Here is a 24,763-nt window from a genome sequence, read left to right as displayed (position 1 = left end):
CTTAATTGCTCTGGCATGCATCCTTTGCACTTTCATTTGAAATGGGGTAACTTTGCGACATTATTTTTCGTGTAGAAAATTGGGGCATTTTATGGCCGAATGTCCAGCAAAGGAACCGACTTCATATGCTGAGCATGTTTTGCCTCCCATGGAAGATATGGTGATTGATTCTCTGTCGCAGGATGCAACCCAACCACTTAAAGTTTTGAATAAAGGTAAACAACAGGTTTCGGGTTTGGATTCCCGTGATAATGGCTGGGTAGATGTACGTGCCAAAAAAGGTAAAAGGTTTAAGGCTCGCATGGCGGATACTATGCCTAATGTTTCACAAGATTCCTTGCATACTTATATGCGCAGAAAAGATATGTTGTCTTCAAAGCACGCTACTCATGCTATAGTTTCTTCTGCTCCTCGCAATCAGCCCGCTAGGAAAGTATATCCGGACGGTCCGAAGGGCCCACTTGCTAAGTTGGCTTTTGATGCTAGAGGTAACGTGATTACCCCATGGGATCGCCGTTATCTCCGTTCCATCCCCAAGACAGTGGATATACCGTCTACCTCTAAATCTGGCCGTCAGAACTCTTTTGCCATGTTAGCTGATTTTTTGGATGAGGAAGTCCTTGGCATTCTAGCAGAAAAGTTTAAATTGAGGCAAGCTTTGCCTCGTTCCTGATTTTCTTTTTTGAATACACATGAAGATAGCCACATGGAATGTGCGAGGCATTTGTTCTCGCAATAAGCAACATGCCATGTGGAGTTTATTGCATGAGAATCAGTGGGATGTCTTGTGTGTTGTTGAGCACAAGAGTCACGGTGAAGCAGGAAAAGTTGTGGATTGTCATGCGTTTCGCTTGTTTTATGCAGGGACACATGCCATGCATTATTCTGGTGTGCTTATGATTGTACATGAGAAATATCAACCTGTTCTTATTAAGAATGATGTATATGGTCGTTTTGTGGTGATTGAAGTTTTATTTGAAGGAGAGATCTTATGGTTACTTGGGCTCTATGCTCCAAATGACCCTTTATCCCGCCGGGATCTTTGAAATACTTTGCAGACCTCCTTGTCACTTGGCAGACGCAGTTTTTTTATGGGGGATTTTAATGTGTGTTGATTCTTCACAGTCCACATCAGAGCATTCGGTGATGGACACTCCAGAAAGCCGTGTGTGGAATGCGTTTGCTCTTGCCGTACTTGAGCAAGATCTTTGGTCATGGCTACACCCTTCTTCTACAGAGTTTACTTTTCATTCTGCACAGTATACAACTACATGGTCGCGGTTGGACCACATGTACATCATGCAAGATGATGCTTTTCTTCCTGAGATGCTGGAAATAAAAGCATTACAACAATATGCCTTGTCGGACCATTTTCCTCTATAGCTTGAGATGCTTGCACAACCCATTGCACCTTTTAAGCAATTTCTAGATAGACTCCCTTTGCGTTTCAACTCGTCTTATTTGAAGCATTCGATCTTTCAGGGTTATATGCAGCAATTGATTAATAGATTTTTATTGGACTTCTCCTCTGAGGGCAATGATTCTTTTGAACGATTGCTCTCCAATGTGCAGCAGGTTGTTCGGCAGTATGGAATCCACCATGCCTCTCTTTGTTGGCGACATCAACAAGCAGCGGAGGCATTACTGGCTTTGGTTTGTTCTCTACTGGTAGAGACTCGAGATGATGTATTTCTATTGCCATTGGCTATGCGTTTGGCTGATCTTATTAAAGAGTTCTAGTTGAAATCATATCAACAGGCCAAATTGCAAAATTTGACTGAGAATTTGCAAGATAGTGCTTGTCAGACTCATAAGTTCTTTCGAGCTCTCTATGCATCTCCTGTTCGGGAGAATATGACTAGACTCCAAGATGCAGAAGGTCAAATGGTCATTGATCCTCAGACTATTGTGATTATGTGTAGGAATTATTTTCTAGACCTTCTTGGTTCTACTCCTTCACCTTCTAACCAAATTACTCATGCCCGCTCAGTTTTCTATGATTTGGTCCGCAATCAGATTCCACATGACATGCAAACTACTTTGGAGACAGATATTCGTGAGGCGGAGGTTATGGATGTTCTGTTACACTTTCCCAAGGATAAAAGTCCCGGTTAGGATGGTCTCACCAATGAATTCTTTGAGGTTTTTGCTACCCAACTGGTGAAACCATTGACGGTTATGTTTCAGCAGGTTTGGAAAATGGGGTTCATGCCTTCCTCATGAAAAGAAGGTCTTATCAAACTGCTTTCAAAAGTTCCTTCGCCGTCTATGTTAAAATATTGGCGACCAATTTCTTTGATGGGTTCGATGTATAAAATCTTTTCCAAAGTGATGGCGAATCGGCTCCATAAGCATCTTCCTGCCATTGTGCATCCTCTTCAATATGGTTTCATTAAGGGCCGAAACATTCTGCATAATGTCTTAAATGTGCAAATGGCTATTGACTATGCAAGGCACTCTAATCAGGAGGTGGTATTGATTCAATTGAACCTGGAAAAGGCTTTTGATTATTTAGACTAGTCTTTCATTGCAGAACTTATGTCTACTATGGGCTTTGGTACTCGGATATCTTGTTTGATCTACATCATTAGTGCTGCGGCTTCTTCGCGAGTTATGTTGAATGGTAGTGTTACCAAGCCATTTGTCCTTGCATGCTTTGTGAGACAAGGTTGCGCCTTGAGTCCCTCTTTTTTGCCCTTGCGACTCATCCGGCTCTTTCGATGTTATCTCATATGGCAGCTTCTACTCAGTTGGCTGGATTGTCTCTTCCTTTTGGACAGCACTTCATTAGTCAGTCGTTGGCTGATGACAGCTTTATGATTTTGCGTGCGGACAAGGATAATCTTCGCAAAGCATTAGATGTTTGGACTCTCTTTGGTCATACTTTTGGTTTTCATATCAATGCTTTGAAATCAGCCATTCTCACTTGCACGGAGTCAGATTTGCAATCATTGGACTTGCAGGGAATGGTTGTTCCCCGTGGTTCCATTGTCAGCCATCTTGGGTATCCTTTGGATGTTGATGTTCGGCCAAAGCAAACTACTAGATTGGTTTTCACAGAAACTGGCAGCTAAGTTTCTGTATTGAAAGTCACACGCTTGGCCCTTCCATGTTCGCCTCAAAGTGGCTCAAACAATTATGTTGCCAATGCTCACATATTTCTTGCCATTGCTGCCTTGGACTACTACTACATTGAATGCTCTTACTCAGTACATTCGTTTCATGTTATGGAAGAAGCACTCCTTGCATGCAGGCATTTCATGGATTTCTTAGTCGCATGCATGTACCCCCAAACGCATGGGTGGTGGGCCGATTTTGGATGCCGAAACTCATATGCTCGCACTCCGTTGGTCTCTTTTTCATGCCAGCCCATTATTTTCTTGAGGATCACGGACTTGTGCATGGTAATACCCAATTTCGAAGCTCCTAGTGGCATATTCTTATTGCAAACTCTCGGTTTTCTAGTCCTTCTTCATCCCTGCTTGCTCATTTGGTATGTTCCTGATAATTGGTTCTCCAGAAGGCTCAGTGGCATCCGGCGGAGGACCACTTAGCTACTAACTCTTTTCAACTGGAATTGTTGGCAACCTCGCAATTACTTTTTTGGGAAGGCAAACATGAGCTCAGACCAAAATTTAACTGCATGGCACGTTTGGGCTTGACTGCAGTTGCAGATGCCACCCTTGCTAGTCGCAATGTGTTGATATCGTTTCGTACAATTGGGAGGCTTTTCAGGATCCCTCGTGGATACCGTGATTTATGGGGACAGCTTTTGATGGTGCTCCAGAGCAAACAACCCTTTCCTGCCCTTGCTTCGAATCGTCCCTGCCAAGACTGGGGCCTTGCAGGCCAGCTGAATTTGAAAAAGGCTTCAGCTAACCAGGTGTATCATCTTCTAATTAAAGATCATCAATGGCTGGCTACTAAAGCTAATACTGTATGGGGATTGCGTAAATCTCAGTCATGGTGGAAGGTAATAGTGATGGAGGGCTGGTTGAACAAGACACCTTTCAAATGCAAGGTCTTTCTTTGGAGGGTGATGCGATGATTGGTGGTCTTCCTCTTGCTTCAGCCCTTTCCAAGCGTCGAATCTCCAACGGCAATTGTTTCTTTTGCACCACCACTATGGAATCGGCCCGTCATTGATTTATTTCTTGCCCTCTTGCTAAGAAAATCTGGTCACTCTTGTCAGCGGTTTGGCGAGCAGTAGTTGGTTTCTCGCTAAGCCCTTTTGATTGGGTTTTTGTGCAGCCCAAATACCCCACACCAACAGAGTCGCATATGAAGATCTTGTTTCACTTTCTTAGATACTGGGGCTGTTGGCACAATTGGAACATTCGGAATGCTTTTCTTTTTGATTCAGCCTCTAATGTTCAAGGACATATTGCTAGGCTTAAAGGTCTCTTGCATTGGCAGATAGATCTCATTCGGCACACTGACTTACTCCCTCAGGAGGACTTACTTCCCTGGCATATGGCAATTTCCTCAGCGTCATTGCCATGACTTTTGTAACTCTTTTGTCGTTTAGTACTTTATAAATATAACATCCATTACGAAAGAGAGAGAGAGAGAGAGAGAGAGAGAGAGAGAGAGTCAGCATGGTGAGGAGAGAACTGACGCGATGTCGAAGAGCGCGTCGCCTGTCACGCCGCCATAGCCAAGTTCACCGTCGTCTGCGCACGTCGTCGCCTGCAGCTGCCTGCCGCCCGTCGCCTGCAGCTGCCCGTTGCCCGTCGCCTGTTGCCTGCAGCTGCCCGTCGCCTGCAGCTGCCCGTCGCCTGCAGGCTCGTCACCTATTGCCCGCCCCTGACGCCCCGTTGGCCGCGGCTGCCCCTGGCGTCCTGTTCTGTCGGGCGCGACTGGGTCCCTCGCCCCGCTGCTGGTCGGCCCATCGCCAGCGGCCCCCGCCCTGTTGTCACCCGCCTGAGTGGTGGGCTCTGCACCAGCGTTTCATTCGTTTGCCCTCTGTGTTTAGGGTTTCTGCTGGCGAGGCCCCTGCCCTGCGCCCTCGACTATCCCGTGCTGCCGTCGACTGCTAGACCTGTGTCCCACCCTCAAGCCCTTGCACTGTTAGGGTTGCGCCCTGCCACACGCGTTCGTGGGACAGGCCACGACTCAAGCTGACAGGTAAATTTCTGGTTTCATTGGCTGTGTTTGTGGAATCCGTCCTTGGCCAGCGCCACGGTACAAGAAAGAAAGAGAGCGAGAGCGAGAGAGAGAGCGCGAACGAGAAGACAGCAGTATGGCTGGCCTGGATATGGATTTTCTCGACCAGACGGTGGCAGCCCTTGGCCCTGATTCCGATGCAGAGGAGACAGAGGATATGGTGCCATGCACGGAGGAGCTGCCTCCGGGTTCTGAACTGCCGGGTTCTGAACTGCCGCCTGCTGGCAAACGCACCAAGCATACTTCTGAGGACCCAATGGGTTCTCAGGAACGTTCCTATGCGCAAGTGGCCGCTGATCCTGTGGATTCGTAGGAAATTGACAGGGAACATTTGCTAGACTTTGCCAATACTTCGCTTGGCGACTATGTCCAGCATAATACTGAATCTTTTTCTGAAGCGGCAACGGATGATGTGCTGGAAGCTACGGTGGACCCTAAATCAGTCTTGAGATCCTTCTCGGTCTTTTATGATCGTGCAGTTATCCTTTTCTTCACTGGCAGGATCCCAGTGCTGTCGCATATTCGCCAGTGGATGCACCATTTATTGCAAGGGGAGTGTGTTGAGGAGATCTTCCTTGGACCTCGCGGCTTTTATGAGGTGCTCTTGAAATCGGAAATGCATCGAGCTGAGCTCCTGTCCAAGTTGCCACTATTCTTTGATCGCCGCCTGGTCCATGTTGTACCATGGCGCCCCATGGCCGACTTCCAGCGTCTGCTTCAACGAGAATGCCCGGTGTGGGTGGAAGTGGAAAATTGTCCGGCGGTCTATTGGCCAATGTTGAAGGATGCAATGGCGGCTGTGGGCACGGTGCTGGTTCCCCCAAGCCTCAAGGCAATGAACCGGAACCGTTTATGCATGTTATGGGACACGGCCAGGAAAAGGCCCGCCTGGCTTCGCCTCAGTTGTTCAGGCATGCATCCTCTGCATTTTCACTTGAAATGGGGCAACTTTGCGGGGCACTGCTTTTCATGTGGGAAATTGGGGCATTTCATGGCTGAATGCCCTGAAAGGCAACCGTCTTTGGAGGACGCGCAAGTTGGGCTGCCCAAGGACGACATGGTGCTTGATGCTCCGCCCCAGGAAGTCATGGATAAAGGCAAACAACCGGTCCTGGGTTTGGATTCCCGTCGCATGGACTGGATTGAGGCACGTCCAAAAAAAGGTAAAAAGTTGGATGCAGGCCTAGCAGATCCTGGGCCTCCTGTTTCCCAGGATTCCGTACGCACGTATACGCGCAGAAAAGAAATGGTCACTTCACAGCACGCTCCGCGTACTGCGGCACCGTCTGGCCCCCGTAATCAGGCTCCAAGGAAAGTCTATATTGATGGTCCCAAAGGCCCTCCTGCTAAGCTGGCGTTTGATACCAAAGGTAAAGTGATTACTCCCTGGGATCGGCGTTATCCCCGCCCCACTCCCAAGGCAGTGGATTTACCCTCTACCTCTAAAGCAGGTCGCCAGAATTCTTTTGCAGTATTGGCTGATTTTTTGGATGAGGGCGTCCTGGATGCTCTCGCGGAAAAGGTGAAATCGAGGCAACAGGTGCCTCGTTCCTGACTTTGTTTTTTGAAGAGATATGAAGCTAGCCACATGGAATGTGCGAGGCATTTGCTCTCGCCATAAGCAACATGCCATGTGGACCGTGTTGCATGAAAATCAGTGGGATGTATTGTGTGCAGTTGAGCACAAAAGTCACGGTGAAGCAGGGAAAGTTGTGGATTGTCATGGATTCCGTCTGTTTTATGCAGGCACCCATGCTACGCACTATTCGGGTGTACTGATGATTGTCCATGAGAAATATCAGCCTGTCCTTATTAAAAATGATATGCAGGGCCGCTTTCTGGTTATCGAAGTCTTATTTGAAGGAGAGATTTTATGGTTATTGGGCCTCTATGCGCCGAATGATCCCGCATCCAGACGGGATCTTTGGTCCACTTTGCAGGGCTCCATGTCACGTGGCCGAAGGGGGCTCTTGATGGGACATTTCAATATGTGTATTCACTCTTCTCAGTCTACTTCAGCGCATTCGGTAATGGATGCGCCGGAAAGCCGGGTGTGGAATTCCTTTGCTTTGCATGTTCTTAAGCAGGATCTTTGGTCCTGGCTTCACCCTTCTTTTTCGGGGTTTACTTTTCATTCTGCACAATATGCCACTACTTGGTCGCGGCTGGACAGAATGTATATCATGCAGGGGGATGATTTTCTTCCCGAGATGCTGGAAATGAAGGTCTTGCAGCAGTATGCGTTGTCGGATCATTTCCCCCTTCAGCTGGAGATGCGGGCACAATCTATTGCACCTTTTATGCAGTTGCTGGATAGGCTCCCGTTACGTTTCAACTCCTCTTATTTGAAGCATTCAATTTTTCAGGGCTATATGCAGCAACTGATCGAGAGGTTCTTATTGGACTTCGCCTCTGAGGGCTTGCCTTCATTTGCAAGGTTGCTCTCTAATGTACGGCGTGTTGCTCGGCAGTATGGAATCCATCATGCATCCCTTTGTCGCCGTCGCCGATCTGCAGCAGAGAAGCTACTGGCTTTGGTCCGCTCCTTGATCCTGGATTCCCTAGATGATGATTTTTTGCTGTCATTGGAGAGGCGTGTGGCCCATCTTCTTCAAGTATTTCAGTTGAAATCTTATCAGCAGGCCAAGCTGCATACCTTGACTGACACTTTGCAAGATAGTGCCTGCCAATCTCATAAGTTCTTTCGCGCCTTGCATGCGTCTCCGGCTCGCGACAATATGACCAGACTCCAGGATCCGAAGGGTCGCATGGTCACACTGATCCGCAAACCATTGTCAATATGTGCAGAAATTATTTTATGGAACTCCTTGGTTCTTCCCCCTTGCCTTCCAGCCAGGTTACGCATGCCCGCTCGGTCTTCTATCATCTGGTCCGCCAGTAGGTTCCATTGGATATGCAAGCCACTTTGGAGGTAGATATTTGCGAGGAGGAGGTCATGGACGTTTTGTTGCACCTGCCGACGGATAAAAGTCCTGGCTGGGATGGTCTCACTAACGAATTCTTTCAGAGCTCAGCCACGAAGTTGGTGAAGCCATTGGTGGTATTGTTTCAACAGGTTTGGGAAACGGGGGTCATGCCCTCCTCATGGAAAGAAGGCCTTATCAAACTGATTCCAAAGGTCCCTTCGCCGTCAAAGCTGCAACACTGGAGACCGATCTCTTTGATGGGCTCCATGTATAAAATCTACTCCAAAGTGCTGGCGAATCGGCTTCACAAGCACCTTCCCGCTATTGTGCATCCTCTCCAATATGGTTTCATCAAGGGCCGCAACATTCTGCATAATATCTTAAATGTGCAAATGGCTATTGACTATGCACGACACTCCGGTCAAGAAGTGGTCTTGATTCAATTGGACTTGGAAAAGGCGTTTGATTATGTGGACTGGTCTTTCATTGCAGATCTCATGTCTGCTATGGGCTTTGGTACCCGCATGTCCCCATTGATCGACACCATTAGTGTTGCGGCTTCATCCAGAGTTATGCTCAATGGTGGGGTTACTGAGCCCTTTGTCCTTGCACGCTCAGTCAGACAGGGTTGTCCTTTGAGTCCGCTCTTCTTTGCCCTGGCGACTCACCCGGTCCTTTCAATGTTATCTTCCATGGCAGATTCAGCTCAGCTGGCAGGGCTGTCTCTTCCTTTGGGCCAACACTTCATTAGCCAATCTCTGGCTGATGACACCTTCATGATTTTGCAGGCGGACAGGGACAACATTCGCAAGGCATTAGAGGTTTGGACGCTTTTTGGTCAAGCCTCTGGGCTTCGCATCAATGCCTTTAAGTCCGCCATTCTCAGTTGCACGGAGCCTGATTTACAGTCATTAGGCTGGCAAGGCCAGGTGGTTTCCCGTGGCTCTATTGTCAGGCATCTTGGATACCCAGTGGGGGTGGATGTACGGCCAAAGGACCTGCTGGACTAGATTTCACAAAAACTGGCGGCAAAGTTTATGTATTGGAAGTCGCAACCGTGGCCCTTCCATGTCCGCCTCAAAGTGGCTCAGTCAATTATGCTCCCAATGCTATCGTATTTCCTGCCCTTGTTGCCATGGACGCCTACTACTTTGAAGCCTCTCACTCATCCCATCCGTTTCATGCTATGGAAGAAGGATTCTCTGCAGGCAGGCATTTTGGATGCAGAACATCATATGCTCGCTCTCCGTTGGTCCCTTTTTCGGGCCATGTGTGTGGATCATCACCCGTGGACCATCATAGCCCGTTATTTTCTTGAGGACAACGGGCTCCGCCATGGCAATACCCGGCTTCGGGCCTCCTGGTGGCATGTCCTTAATGCTGACTCCCGTTTTTCCAGCTCCTCTTCCCCTTTGTTACTGCACTTGGTCGACTCTTGGAAAGTGGTGCTCAAAAAGGCCCGTTGGCACCCGGTAGGGGACCGCTTGCAGACTAACTCCTTTCAGCTGGAATTGTTGGCAGTATCGAGACTTCTTTCATGGGAAGATAAACATCAGCTCAGACTGCGATTTAACCGCATGGCCCATTTAGGTGTGACGTCGGTTGCGGATGCTACCCTTGCCACGCGCAACGTCCTCGTATCCTTTCGGACTGCTAGGCGACTTTTCAAGATCCCGCGCGTATACCGTGATTTATGGGAAAAGCTTTCGGCGGAGCTTCAGGGCAGGCAACCCTTTCCTGCCCTGGCGGTGGATCGCCCTTGGCAGGACTGGGACCTTGCAGGCCGGTTGAGTCTGGAAAAGGCCTCTACTAATCAGGTCTATCATCTTCTTATTCAGGATCGCCAATGGCTGGGTGACAAAGCTAATACTGTTTGGGGACTGCGGAAATCGCTGACATGGTGGCGGACAACGCTGATGGAGGGCTGGCTGAATAAGGCACCTTTCAAATGCAAGGTCTTTCTTTGGAGGGTAATGATTGGTGGTCTTCCTCTTGCCTCGGCCCTTGCCAAGCGTCGCATCTCCAATGGCAATTGCTTCTTCTGTACCACTACGGCGGAGTCGGCTCGACATCGTTTTCTTTCTTGCCCGCTCGCCAAGAATATCTAGTTACTCTTGTCGCACATTTGGCGCACTGTGGTGGGCTCCTCGCTAACTCCTTTCGACTGGGTCTTTGTGCGCCCGAAGTACCCCACACCGCCACAGTTGCACATGAAGATATTATTTCACTTTTTCAGATACTGGGGATGCTGGCACATTTGGACCACGCGCAATGCTTTTCTCTTTGATTCGGCCTCTAATGTACCGCGCCATGTTGCCAGGCTTAAAGGCCTCTTGCACTGGCAGTTAGATCTCATCCGACACGCCGACTTACTCCCTCGGGAGGATTTGCTTCCTTGGCATATGGCAATTGCCTCTGGGTCGTTGCCATGATTCGTGTAACTTTGTAGTGCATTACTACTGGGATTTTCCCCACGTTGGCCAACGGCCCTCATGCCTCTTGTAATCAGAAAGAGAGAGAGCGAGCGAGAGAACTTTTTCTCCTGATGGCTTAGTGTCATCAACTATCTTGTAATCAAGTAATCTTGTATTTTTCGTAATTAATACAATTACCTTTTACGAAAAAAGAGAGAGTCAGCATGGTGAAGTCTGCAGGGCAGGCGGTGGGTGCTGAACCTGGCATTCAAACATCCAATCTGATCCAGGGGTGGACTGTGAACAGCCACATGCAAGCACAGCCAATGAGAGCGAGATGATGTGAACACATGGCAGGCTATAAGTAGGAGACACATTGCGGGCACCTGTTGCGCAAGCACTACCTGTTTGCATACTGCAATCTAGGCGCATTGTCCAGCCACTTTCAACTCATGCAGTCAAGTCCAGAGTCTACAAACCAAGAGAATTGATAGTCACGGGCAAGGCAAAGACGTGGGATACAGGGCATCATGTTGCTAGGCGACAAACACGTGCAGGGCTTGTGAGTGTGGGGAGACTGCAGGTAGTCATGACCAGACCCCACAGACCAGACCAAGACACTCCAGACCAGACCAAGACCTTGCAGACCAAACCTGTGTGGAGAGAGCGAGATCTGTACGAATAGGTGCTAGACAGATATTTTGTGATCTGCCCTGATCACTATGGCTGAATTGAATATAGCTTTCATTGATCGGGCAATAAAGGCCTTGAACCCTGATATGGATGGGGATGAGATGGTACCAACTCTAATTCTGAACATGTTGAGTCAATTGTTGAGCAAACCAAGCATGCTGAAGATTACCCTCTGTGTGAGGATACTTCTCGGTAGTGTCCTACTTGCTTGCATGTTAATTCTCCCAATATGCATTCTCTGCAATTTCATTTGAAATGGAGAGCTTTTGCAGGACACAATTTCAATTGTGACCAACTAGGCCATTCTATGGAAATGTTCCAAAAAGAGAGATGAGACTCATCACATGAATGATGCTCCTGCTATGCAACAAGATGGTCCTATTGTGAATATGCATGTCGACACTCGATCAGTGATGGGAGATATAGATAAAGAGAAATATCATATTTTTCCCTTGTCTAATGATGCTCATGGTTAGTTGAGGTGCATTCCAAAGGGTAAAAAGGCCGATGATGTTTTGCACACTGGATCCTTGGCTAACGCACAGAATGCTTTGCATATCTAAGCACTTCGGAAGGATAAATCTTCTCCTCAAATTACTCATTTGGCACCGTCCACTCCTAAGACAGCTTATAATTTGAGGTCCCGATAGCAATCATCATATAATCCTTCTAAAGGTCTTGCTTTTGATAAATGTGGTAAAGTGATTACTCCTTGGGATCTGCACTGAATGCTTTTCATACCTACGCATGTCACAAGGATAAATCTTCTCCTCAAGTTACTGGTATGGCACCATCGAGTTCTAAGACAACTTATAATTTGAGGTCCTAATAGGAGTCATCACATAATCCTTCACAACATCTTGCTTCTGATAAGCGTGGTAAAGGGATTACTCCATGGGATTGCAAATATCCGCATTATAGTCTTGTTGATGTGGATCACCCCTTGACTTCCAATCTGCATAATAATGGAAGAAATGCTTTTGTTGTTCTAGTTGACTTTGGATGAGACTGTTCTTGCTATCTTGGCAAATAGGCCCAATGGGAAGTTGTTTCAGCCTCAAACTTGATTTGCTTACCATTCTTCATGAAGTTGTTTACGTGGAATGTCCCTGGTATTTGCTCACACATCAAACAACATGCTATGTGGCAAATTCTGCATTCTAATGGTTGGGATGTTTTGCGTGCTACAGGGCATAAGAGTCACAAAGAAAAAAATTAGGTCTTCTTGATTGGACAAAAAGTGATCTTCATGCCTTAGGTTAGCAAGGCGAGGTGGTTCTAAGAGGATGAGGAGAATGAGAGATGCTTCCCTATGGTTATGGGATTCTGGCACATTCTTTCACCTAGCACCTCATATAGCCAGCGAGATTGGTTGTTCACACAACCATTGTATTTATGATGTACTTAGTTGCTTCTTTTGGGCCTTCTCTCTACTTTGTTACTAACTTAGGAATTTTTCTATGGTGTCATTAATAGAATTTTATTTTCTTGTGAAAAAAATGTACTGAAGTGAGTTTAGAGTGACAACACAGAAACCAACACAACACTACCTCTTTGAAGCTGAAAGCAAAATGCAAGGGTGAAGATGATCAGATCACCAAAAACGCACATCACTACAATGAGGGAGCAATACCATCCAAAACGCACTGATTAGAAGTTGTTAAACCAATACGTGACTGTAGAACCAGTCTTGGTGATAGAAGAACTGCCCAAAATACAGAGGAACCAGCACTCTCAAGCAGGAAGACATGTTGTTCATCTCAGATTTGAAATCATCCATCTGAGAAACAGGCCACCCACAATAGACAAGGATCTGAAACAGCAAAATGCATGGTTCCACAGCACCAAAAGCTGGAAAACAGATAATCGAAGCAGTTGACAGGCCGTCCTTTGACAAGGGTCAAGCAGATCAAACGCACAGTCCAACAGCTCCACACAACAGCAAACGCATCATAGCAGGCCTGTAATACATGTAAGACAGCAAAGATTCTACCCATCCGATACCATGTGAGAATGTGCAAACAAATGAAAACGAGAAAATACAAAGCATATGCGCCGACGCAATGAGCAATGAGAGAAGAACACAAGAACTCAAAGAAAGCTCTAAAACTACTATAGCTAGGTGTAGTGTGTTCTCCAGAGACACACAGGAGTTTCATTATACTTAATATCAACTATCATGTTTGGCTAGAAAATTACTTTGCTGAATTCTTTATTTGAGCAGACACAACCTAGGCAATCATGATGGCTGGCTAACACATGAATTACATGCTGATTAGCCCCTTAAATAGCCCCAAGACATGCTTATTTAACAAAAAGCCCTAAAACGATGCGCAATTCAAGAGAGTTTCTATGAAACCCTAACTTGGGAGGGCCCATCCACATCTATAAATAGACAAGCTGCCCCCATTCAGTCCTCATCCCTTTGTGCAGGTTTCTGAGCCTCGTGTGCAGATGTCATCCATTAGTCTCCCTCCACGTGGCTGTCCAACCTTCATGCCTACTGCCACTGAACCTTCTGCTGCCCCAATTGCTAGCAACTGCCCTTGGAGCTGCCACCCACTACCTGGAGATCTTCCCTTTGCTGCATTTGGTGCTGATTAGCCATCGCTAGCATTCTCACCTCCTCCAGCTACTTGTGTTTGGCATCTTGCTACCCAGACGTTGGCTGATCACTCTCATCCCTCTACATCGTTGTGCCTACTTGCATTTGGCATCCTGCTGCCCAAGCGACAGTGTTCAGCACCCTTCCTCCATCGGATGACCCTCTATTTGCTGCGTTTGCAGCCTTTTGGTGTCGTTTGGGTCCTTCTGCATCATCATTGCTTGCGTTTGGTTCTCCAATAGTATCTAGCATCATCATTTTGCAATTTCTTCTTCACCAACTAGTGGTCACAGCCCTCAAGTTCCATCTCCAATGGACATCACTCTCTGTCACTACCGCTCTGCCCTTGGGCACTTGGCACTCTGTACACTCTTCCATTCATTTACAGTATTCATTCACTTCAAAGTTCCTCTCTCTCTCTCTCCTTCTATTTGAGTTTTGAGTTTTGCTTTTTAGGGTTTCAATTTTGCATGTTTGTGTGTGTATCATTGTGTTCCTATCATGGTTGTACACTTTATGTTTCTTCATTGCAAACCCTAGCAACTACTCCACAGTTTTCTTCACATGGTATGAGACTCGGTGCTCTTATAAAGAGTATCCTACGGACATTGTGGAGTGCTAGTTTTTGTGTGAGGCACACCAACAACTCGTAACTAAATCACAATGTCTCATTCACCTAATTCTTGAGATCCCATGATGTCTTATGAAGCTTCTCCATCACTGGAGGACTTGAGGAGGCATTATGGACTCGGCGAGGAAGACGATACCCCACCTTCACCTTCACCTTCACCTTCTTTGGTTTTTCCTGTTCCAGATTTCAATCTCATGTCAGAGGAGTTTCAAGAGTACTTACGTATCACATATAGTCAAACTTACACCCCTTCAACCAGCTTTGTTATGCCATCCGGACTGGTTGGTAAGGCCGCTGGCCACCTCTCCGATCATGGACATACGGCATTTGGAACGATTGGTGACCCATCTTCATAGTCTCAACCAAGCCCAGTGTTAGGTTCGTACAACCCCTTTGAGTCCTATGAATCAAAACTCTCTCCTCTTTCTCCTTTTTGTGTGCAAGATCTAAATGATTTTGTGCACCTAAACTTCAATAAAGGGGGCTCTCAAAGCAAACATCCTTTATCAGGTTTATTTACATCTTCCATTTCATTCGAGCATATAAGCCACTCTTTTCAAATCCCTCCAATCCCACCCTCTTCTAGCCCATACCTAGATTTCCTCTCTTTTTCATTCCAAAACCTTGGATTACACTCCACATCCCCATCCTCCACAGTGGGAGTTGAGTTGGAACCTTTGTTTCCGCTCCTAGCACATTCTCATTCTCCATTCTATACTCACACTTTCCTACCACTTTACATATCAGTGCATCATTATCAAGAATGCCACCCTTTGACCGTGGGGCTTCATTACAAGGCATGCCACCCTTTGACACAATTCCCTCCCCCTTTACACAAATAAGCACATCGTTTCCCATTCGGAAGGCTATGATGGGCATCCCCCTCACTACCCCAAGTCACACACATCCTTTGGCCTCTCGTACGCAAGAATCTCCATTCTCTACTTATGGTGTGTCATCACACTTTCCATGGATCATCTCTACGCAAGGATTCCCATCCTCCACTCCACGTGTCTATGTCCCCTCTCCATGGGCTCCTCATGCGGTTACTATATCCATGCCTAATCAGTCCATACCCACATTCAAATCCATTGTGCACACTTTTTGCATGCATGGTGGGCACTCTGGGGGATGTAGTCCCCAATGTACTATACTCCACCACCCTACCCACCCTATCCATCTTATCCGAGCACTAGCACTCCTATTGCAATGGCCAAGAATGCATCCATGGATAAGACTCATTTTAACGGATCAATCTTCACTACTTGGTCGAACTTCATGTAACAAGTGCTTGAATCTCAAGGACTTTGGGACCTTGTTGTTGATCTAAAGTCTATGCCAAACCCTCGAATAGCTCACCATGATCACATCTATGAATGGAGAGCCCGCAATTCTACTACCAATGCTGAGTTAATGCAAGGATTGCTTCTTGAGCTCCACTCTTAGTTACAGTATTTTTTCCTCACATCTAAGCGTTGGAATCATTTCACTGACCGCAATGCAGCAAGAGATCGCACTCGAGGTATCAATCTCAATTTTAAGCTTCAAGATTTTTCCATTACGGAAGGGGATGATCTCAAAGTCAAGTTGGCCGAATATTGGTAATTACTCATGAAGTTTGCCACTACTAGCTCCCCAAAGTCAAATAATGATCGGATCACATTCTTCATGAACAAGTTGCCTAAAAAATCTTTCCATTTTGTCCAACACATTATCTCACTACCTAGATTGCCAACCTTCTACAAGTTTGAGTGCTAGTTCTTGCGTTATGCAAGGCTACATGACCAAGTCCACAAGAAATCCTCCACACATACTTATTTAGAGAGGGACTGGTTGCATCTTCTTCGCATGGTAAAACCAGCAGTAGCAAGAACTTGCAAGATGCAAAGGCAAGCCAAACCAAGGATGACTCCCTTTTCTCGAACGGAACCAAAGAAACAAAACCCATCTAGCAACAACTCCCTAAGAAAAATAGATTTTCCGCCCACTACTAGAGATCAAGCCATGTGGACGAGTAGTTTCATACCAAGGCCGAGGGTCTTTCTCTTAAGAAACCTCAACAGAGCGTTACGACCGCCTCCACTCATACATTCTTATTCAAAGGGGGGGCCGGTTGCATCTTCTTCGCACGGTAAAACCAACGGTAGCAAGAACTTGCAAGATGCGAAGGCAAGCCAAACCAAGGGTGAATCCCCTTCTTCAAACAAAATCCATCTAGCAACAACTCCCTAATAAAAATAGGTTATGCATCCACTACCAGAGATCGGACCATGTGGACAACAAGTGACATACTAAGGCCCAAGGTCTTCCTCCTAAGAAACCACAACAGACTACTGTGATTGCCTCCACTCCTGTTGGAAAAATTAGCGGGGCTACGCCTTCCACTGTCGCCCCATCTAGTCCTTTGGCCCCAACAACTGCTAGACATTTTGCACACAAACAGCCTCATGCTATCCTTCTCTACTCCTGAGGGGTTGACTAATTGGTCTAGGAGTACTTTACACATCCACCCTCCATCTAGGACTACCTCACTACCTTGTAAGACATTTCATTGGCAGGCTATTGAGTAGGGCCCATAGAATTTTGTCCTTAGATTTTCATTCTTAGGTCTTCCACTACATTTACTCACACTCATACACATATGCATCATTGCATTGTTCATTTAGTTACCTTTTCATTTAAGTTTTGTTTTGGAGCATCTCACTACTGACCTTTGTGCTTGCAAATCTTCATCTCTTTTGCAAGGTTCTATTTTTAGTGTAGCACTAATACGCAAGTTTGCACTAGTCCTACCTGGGATGGAAACTTGGGATGCATGCCGTTCCGTTCATGGTTTCATCATCCTAGGAGACTTGAGTGTCTATCTGTATTGTTGTGTTTCTATTGTAGTCGCACACTGTGTTTCTTCAGTGCAAACCTTGGTAGCTACTCCACAGTTTTCTTCACACCATGTGCGTTAATATGAGAACTACCACATGTGGGCATTTGATTATAAATCACTAGGAAGTGGTTCTAGGGAAATTTGAGAGTGAAATTCCTGCCTGTCTATATTCCACTCATTTTGATACAAGATTGGAGAAGCGTGCTCTCAATAGTCTGGCAGATCACTATCACAAGGTAATCCTTTCCCAAGGAAAGTTCATTGGACTGCAGTATTTCAAGAACCTGTAGCCTTGCAAGAACCAGAAAAAGCTTATAATTTTCTGAACTCGGGTATCAGATACATTGTTGATGTCATGGAAGATGAGGATCAGGTGTTACCTTTTCCTGCTGCATGTCATATTTATCCTCTTGGCATGGCCTCTAACCATTGTTTGAGTCGTCTGCATGCTGATGAGACAGTGTAACATTTATCATGCTGTCTTACAACTAAGGTCTTCTAAGATTAACTTTCTCGGTCAACACTAGGCAGATTTCCAGCTCAAAGATTTGGGTAAATCCTGGGTATTCTGATTTTCAAAAAGGCTGTCCCAACATTCCCTTTTCTTTCATTACGTCAGATTTTGCGCTTTGTGAACCATTTGGGGCCAAAAAAATCATGCTTTTTTGGAAGATACATCGTTTCAGGCATATACCTACTGGGGTACAGTTTTGCAATCCTTCATAGACCTTTGACATGTTTAGGATTATATCTACTTGGAACCTTATTCATTAACATTCCTAAAACTTATCTTCAAGGAGAAGTATTGCAGCAGCATTGAAAAGTAGTTGGACACCTTAGAATCTCAAAACAAACACAACAATCATGAATGTAAAAGACTACCAGTCACATTGCCATCATGATTGAAATAGTCAAGCTTCTCTGCTGCACAGACAAAGACTAATACGGGCACCCCATTTGTACTCCTCAAAATTTCAAACCCTAGAGGGGGCAACTGGCTTTTTTCCACAAACGTCGCAATTGATAAAAGAAGCCCCAGTCCATGATTTTGAAGAGCAGAAAAAACCAGTAGTGAAGCAATCATCAAGAAATCATTTGGGCTGGACTCGTTAGAAACACCTGTGGAAATCTAAAAAGTTAGAGATAAATGTATCCTTCTACCAAATGTACAAAACTAATTTAACAATGCATCTATATATTTAATCTTAGAAAAGGATTATACTCAATCTTGGACAAAAAGGTTGTGTTAAGTTATTGGAATTGGAGACTAAAATTAGCAATCTGAGTACTTTTTAAATGGTATCTAATAATCTGAGTACTTTTTAAATGGTATCTAATAATCTGAGTAACTTAGGCAATTCGTGAAGCCTATACTGGGCCCTCAATTTTGTGGCTGACTTCTATTTTTCCCTTTCCTTATATGAGCACTCTCTTTAGGAAAGACTGTTACCCCTATATGCAAGTATCATAGCTTCAATAGTACCCAAATTATGAACAATTTAAGGAAACACAAGTTATAGATTTTCAAACTGAGATCTACTCTATATATATATATATATAGAAAGAGAGAGATAGAGAGAGAGAGAGAGAGAGAGAGACATTGCCATTAACATGTTTAGAACCTGGCAACACAGGTAGCTGGATTAAGGAATGGGCCATTTAGAATTGCCAAATAGAGTCAAAAGTGCTTCAACTCATTCAAAACAAAGCCCGATAACTGATATCATGCAAAAGCGATGTTGGGGCAACAAATGGTTTGGATTACAGCCTAACTAACTGATTGTTTACCCAGCCACTGTATTTATGATGTACTTTAGCAGCCCATTATAGGCCTTATTTTGTACTTTGTATCTTACCTCGGGGGGTTTCCTGAGGTGTTATTAATAGACCTGCTTTTTGTTTGGAAAAAAAAGACAGGAAAAACCTAAGCCCATTTTATAGTACTTTCTCCCATTTACTCTATTGTCATTGTTTATAGGGTTCTGTATATATTATAATGTCATTGGTGAGGTGAACTTTTAGAAATATGTTTTCAATTTCACCTATCTAAATTCTTACACACTTCTAAAAAAGTCTACCAGTGAGCACTCCCCCTCTACACCCCCCCCCCCCCCCGGACCAAAAAAACAGGACCAAAAGAAAAAGCATAACTAAAATTTCATCCAATCACACTAACTCTTTTTGTTACATGAATAAGTTGCTTGCTTTTTTTAAAGAAAGCAAGCATAGTTCTAAAACAAGTGCTTGTCCAAGAGACCATTATGAAAACCCTATCCAAACTTATGGAAAAGGAGGCAAATTGTTGTACCTACCTACAATACCGAGTAGCTGACTCATATAGCTGTTATCTCCAATTATTCGTGATGATATAAAATCCAACTGTAATAGGTACAATGCTCCAAAGTGAATCTCACAAAAAAGAACCAAAGAATGCCTTGTTTTCGCAGCTGCTTGTGATCTCAGCAAATATAGCAGAAGAAAGGACACTGAAATACAGAATCCAGAAATAAAGTTAGCATAAATTTTGTACAATTTTCTTAAGGATACATTATTCCATAAATGGCTACTGAATGTGGCAGGGAAGACAGTCCATCAACTCTATCAAAAATGCAAGTATTCACATTTTAGCTGCTCATTGCTTGCTATTACAAATATATGCTTGTCTTCTTGTTTAAAAGTGTTGCTCACAGGGATAAATGGAGTTTGTTAAGTAACCCCACTGTAAAATTTGGACAGTTGCATTTGGATGCAAAAATGCTGCAACATGAATCAGTAAAACTAGGCATGTGAAACTGGCCTTTGGGAACCCAAAGGCCACTAAACAACATTTCAACAAACAGTTAATTGAGCATAGGAATACATTCAGTAAGAAAAATCCACATGCAACTGGAACTAGAAGCTCCACCCCTAACACTCGTTGCCCCCAAAGCTTGGTGTCCCTTTCCGTATTTCTTTAGATTAGTGACGTATGCTCGAAAGTAGTTTTAAAATAGATGTATCTCCAACAACTTCTTGTGGCACAACTGATCCATGAGTGTGCAATGGCCTTGTCACCTTCAATGTTGGCCTCCAACCAAATGTGGAGTCTTCAAAAATGCATATGAACACTTCAGCTTACCGAACTCTAAAAATGATAGCTCGCATTTCAACTTGATTTTGCAAAGTATTTGCCTTGACAATTGTCTTGCGAAATTCCCATGCAAACCCACATTGTTCATCTAACAAACAAAGGGATTCCTCATGATGAATTTGTGAAAACATCCCTTTCCTTTTGCGACAAAGTTCTCCAAAAAGTGCACAAGGCCCAAGATCTTGAAGCAAAAGAGAGGATCTCAACTCATTATGTAGTAATAACCTGTTTCGATGAAACTTAGATAAACACCAATAGAAATACCCAATTGATAATGGAGTCATGGAGCTATCCAATCGATTCCCAAACTAGAGAAAAAGTAAATGGCTGGCGCTCCAACCTCCATACATGTTGTACATGTTTTATTTGCATTCTCCATAGCTAACAACACAGAGAACTGCAGAAAATTGATTCCAACAGCCAAAAATGACGCATAGGCTGTCAAGAAGGGAGAAGAAGAGCTGAAATTGGCATCACAAACCTTTCTGATTGCATAAATCTTCCTCTTACTGCATTAATGACAATGGGGCTACTTCTTGAATTCACAACAGGCTATTTGGCATGTAAAAGCTGCTACTGTGCAAAATTCTCAATGTAACTAGATTATAAGGTGCAAACATTCAATTTAATGAAAGTCTCACATTGCATCTTGTTTCTTGTGTCCTACCCTTGTATCAAATAGCCTATACACCTGTCCACTACATGCTCAAATCCTTCATTGTCAATGAAATGGCCAACATGTGAAGAGTTAGGGATACAAGTTAAAAATCTTGGTCAAGTTTACTTAAATCATTGAATGACCTTGGACAAGTTTACTTAATGGTTTAAGTAAACTTGAGCAAGAGTTTTAACTAAAATGAATCAAGAAGTTAAAAATCTTGGTTCTTTTCGTTCAAAACCTTGGTCAAGTTTACTCATTAAGTTCATTTCTCATTCTAGTGGCTTATCCCCCTCGTGAAGAGTTGCAAGCGACACCGATTGCACGCAGTTAAGATCCAACATGGCATACTATATGACCAATACATGTTTCTAAGTAACTAAGCAGAGCGTCCTTACTCCATGTATTGTTATTCAATGTACAATTTTATGTATATGTGTGTTTGTGTGTCTGTGTTTTTCCAAGTAACCGATCACACAAGTGTTACTGCATGTACTAGCAATGTTTATCGAAGATGGTGGTCACTGCACTAGTACACAACCAATCACAACTGTACAAATCCACATCTACCAAATGGTAATTACATTGGTAAATAACCAGTAAAGGTTATGAGGGAGGACAGGATCGAAGCTTAGCACAGAAAAACAGTAGACAATAGAGAGTGAAGTACGACACCCAATGCAATAGGACTAAAAGAGTGTAAACTCAAAGTACAACGTGCAACCCTTAAACCTTAGGGTTGTAGAGGGGTGTTCACATCTGAATACGGTAAGTGCCCGTAAGTGTGTGTCATAAGCACATACAAAATAATACCATAAGTCTGGGGAAAAAAACCTCTCCTACCGAGACTAAAAAGTGCCCCAGTGTCCTACTGATCACTGACACTCCTATGTGAGCGTAGGCGTAAGTGAGGCGTGAGTGAAATACCCAACAAACCCACCTCGTCACTGCAATGGCACTCTGACTATCGGTGAACAAAGGAGTAGGCTCCGTAACAGATACATCCAAATTAGCTAGCAAGCGTCTAATCCATACGCATTCAACTGTGGTAGTGAAAGCTGCCTTGTATTCAGCTTCACATGACGATGTGGCAACAGTGGATTGTTTCTTACTAAGCCAAGATATGCAAGACAAGCCAAGAAAGAAACAATTGCCACTAGTGGAGTGATGTGAATCATAATTACCAGCCCAATCAGAATCACTATAAGCATATAACTGCAATGGTCCCCCCTTGGCATAAAGCAATCCAAGAGATCTAGTACCCTACAAGTAACGGAAGACACGCTTAGCAGCTTGCAAATGTGACATGCATGGCTGATGCATATATCTGCTCAGGGCTGAAACTGCAAACTGTATGTCTGGCCTAGTGTTACATAAGTAAATAAGACATCCAACTGCTGGAGCATACGTATGTATATCAAACAAATCACTATCATCATATAATGACAGTTTAAGTCCAGGTTCCATTGGTGTACAAACTGGCTTGCAATCTTGTAAGCCAAACTTCTCAAGAAGTTTACCAATGTATCTTGATTGTGATAACCCAATACCTCTAGCATCATGTATAAACTGAATGCCCAAGTAATAATGCAAAGACCCGAAGTCTGACATGTCAAAAGTTTGCTGCAAATTTTGTGTAAATGCTGAAATCTGATCAGCATGTGTCCCTGTAAGCAAGAGATCATAAACATAAAGACAAATGATCAGCATGGATCCCCCCTCTTTACATACGTAAAGGGTAGACTCGTATGAGCTGTTTATGAACCCTTGGCTAAGCACATAAGCATCTATCTTTGCATACCAAGCTCTAGGAGCTTGTTTCAAACCATACAAAGCTTTTTTTAGCTTGCAAACCAAGTGTTCCAAGCTTTTTTCAACTTGCAGACCAAGTGTTCCAAGCCCTTAACTGCAAAACCAATGGGCTGCTGTACATATACTTCCTCATGAAGTTCCCCATGTAAAAATGCAGTTTTAATATCCAACTGATGCACAGACCATCCATAATGAGCAGCCAAAGCAACCATAGACCTGATGGTTCGTCATACAGGAAGTAGGAGCAAATGTCTCCTCATAGTCAATGCCTTTTTTCTGTGCATAGCCTTTAGCTACAAGCCTTGCCTTGTATTTGTCAATGGATCCATCTGCATTCCGTTTCAGCTTGTAGACCCATTTTGTTCCAATGGCTTTCTTTCCAAATGGCAAAGACACCAAATCCCATGTTTGATTCTTAGTGATAGAATCCAATTCAACTTTCATTGCTGCCATCCAATGCACACTCTGTTGTGTATCCTAAAAACATTCAAACTCCTCATCATCAAGGGTGCTTGCTGCCATAATGAACTCCATGGTATGTACAGTATCATGCATACAAGCTTGCCTTCTAGTACGACCAGCCATGGGTGCATCCAGATGACTATCTTTCATAGTCTGTAAATACCATCTAGGCATTTGTCTTACCTCCTGACTGTGCATAAGCTCTTGCTGAATTTAAGTTTCAGCACTTTGCTGAATATTCAGATCAGCCAATGGCTGATTTTCTGCATTTTCCAAAGGAGTAGCTGGCTGAACATTGAGTTCACTTGCTGAAACTCCAGCTGAATTACCAAATGTAATGGGTAATAACCCTTCAAATCCATCACGGGCAGCCTGATACGTATCTAAACCAGCCAAGGACAATTCTGATTTTTCATCAAATAGTACATCCCTACTAACAAACACCTTTTTCAAAACAGGATCATAGAGTCTGTAGCCTTTGCTCTCATTCCTATATCCCATAAAAATGCATTTAACGGCCTTATTATCCAACTTTTTCCTGAGTACCTTTGGAATATGTGCATTATGCAAGGCATCACCTTTTTCAAAACAGGATCATAGAGTCTGTAGCCTTTGCTCTCACTCCTATATCCCATAAAAATGCATTTAACGGCCTTATTATCCAACTTTTTCCTGAGTACCTTTGGAATATGTGCATTATGCAAGGCATCCAAAGGTATGAAAGTGTCCAACAGAAGGTTTCCAACTGTTCCAAGCCTCAAAAGGTGTAATTTTCTTCAAAGCTTTGGTGGTGCATCTGTTCAAAACATGGCAAGCACACATAACGGCTTCCATCCAGAAACTGTGAGGCAAGCTCTTTGCCTTCAGCATACATCTTGACATCTCCATGAGTGACCGATTCTTTCTCTCTGCAACCCCATTCTGATGTGGAGTATAAACAGTAGTGTACTGATGGACAATGCTCTTCTCCTTCAAAAAGGAATTCAGCATAGAGAACATATATTCCCTCCCTTGGTCCGAATAGAGAGTCTTAATTTTACAACCAGATTGGTTTTCAACAAGTGCAATAAAAGCCAAGAATGCATCATACACTTCTAACTTTTTGACCAAAGAGTAGACCTAGCAAAATCGAGTAAAGTCATCAATAAAAGTCACAAAATAGTAACATCCTCCCAATGACTTTGTCTGCATAGCCCACATACATCACTAACTGCAACCTGGTTGTTGCTTGAAAAGCAACATCACGGGGAAACAAAAAACAATGCATTTTCCCCAAAATACATCCTTCGCACAAGTGCTCAAGAGATCTCTCCAGTAGAGTTAATCCATCTAGCATCTGCGTATGCTGTAAGAGCATCAAGCTACCAAAGTTCACATGCCCCAT

At 44.3% G+C, this 24,763-nt stretch overlaps 1 protein-coding gene across 4 annotated transcripts in view; it reads right to left on the bottom strand.

Moving 5' to 3' along the window:
- Positions 1-24,763, bottom strand: part of LOC148014877 (piezo-type mechanosensitive ion channel component) — a 182,066-nt gene that overhangs the window by 86,243 nt on the left and 71,060 nt on the right. For all 4 annotated transcript variants that reach the window (XR_015688441.1, XM_087665903.1, XM_087665905.1 and 1 more), the window contains 2 exons: positions 19,630-19,803; positions 18,200-18,436 (listed from right to left, as the gene is read on the bottom strand). Coding sequence is in view for 3 of the 4 variants with exons in the window: in XM_087665903.1 (XP_087522029.1) it covers positions 18,200-18,436; positions 19,630-19,803 (411 nt within the window). In the remaining variant the exon portion in view is untranslated. The remainder of the gene's footprint in view (positions 1-18,199; positions 18,437-19,629; positions 19,804-24,763) is intronic.

This window comes from Lygodium microphyllum, chromosome 24 (assembly GCF_053477565.2).
Source record: "Lygodium microphyllum isolate KBCC chromosome 24, Lygodium_microphyllum_v1.1.10, whole genome shotgun sequence".
Taxonomy (NCBI): domain Eukaryota; kingdom Viridiplantae; phylum Streptophyta; class Polypodiopsida; order Schizaeales; family Lygodiaceae; genus Lygodium; species Lygodium microphyllum.
Note: the sequence above shows the minus strand (reverse complement) of the source record. Positions and strands in the feature narration are given on the sequence as shown.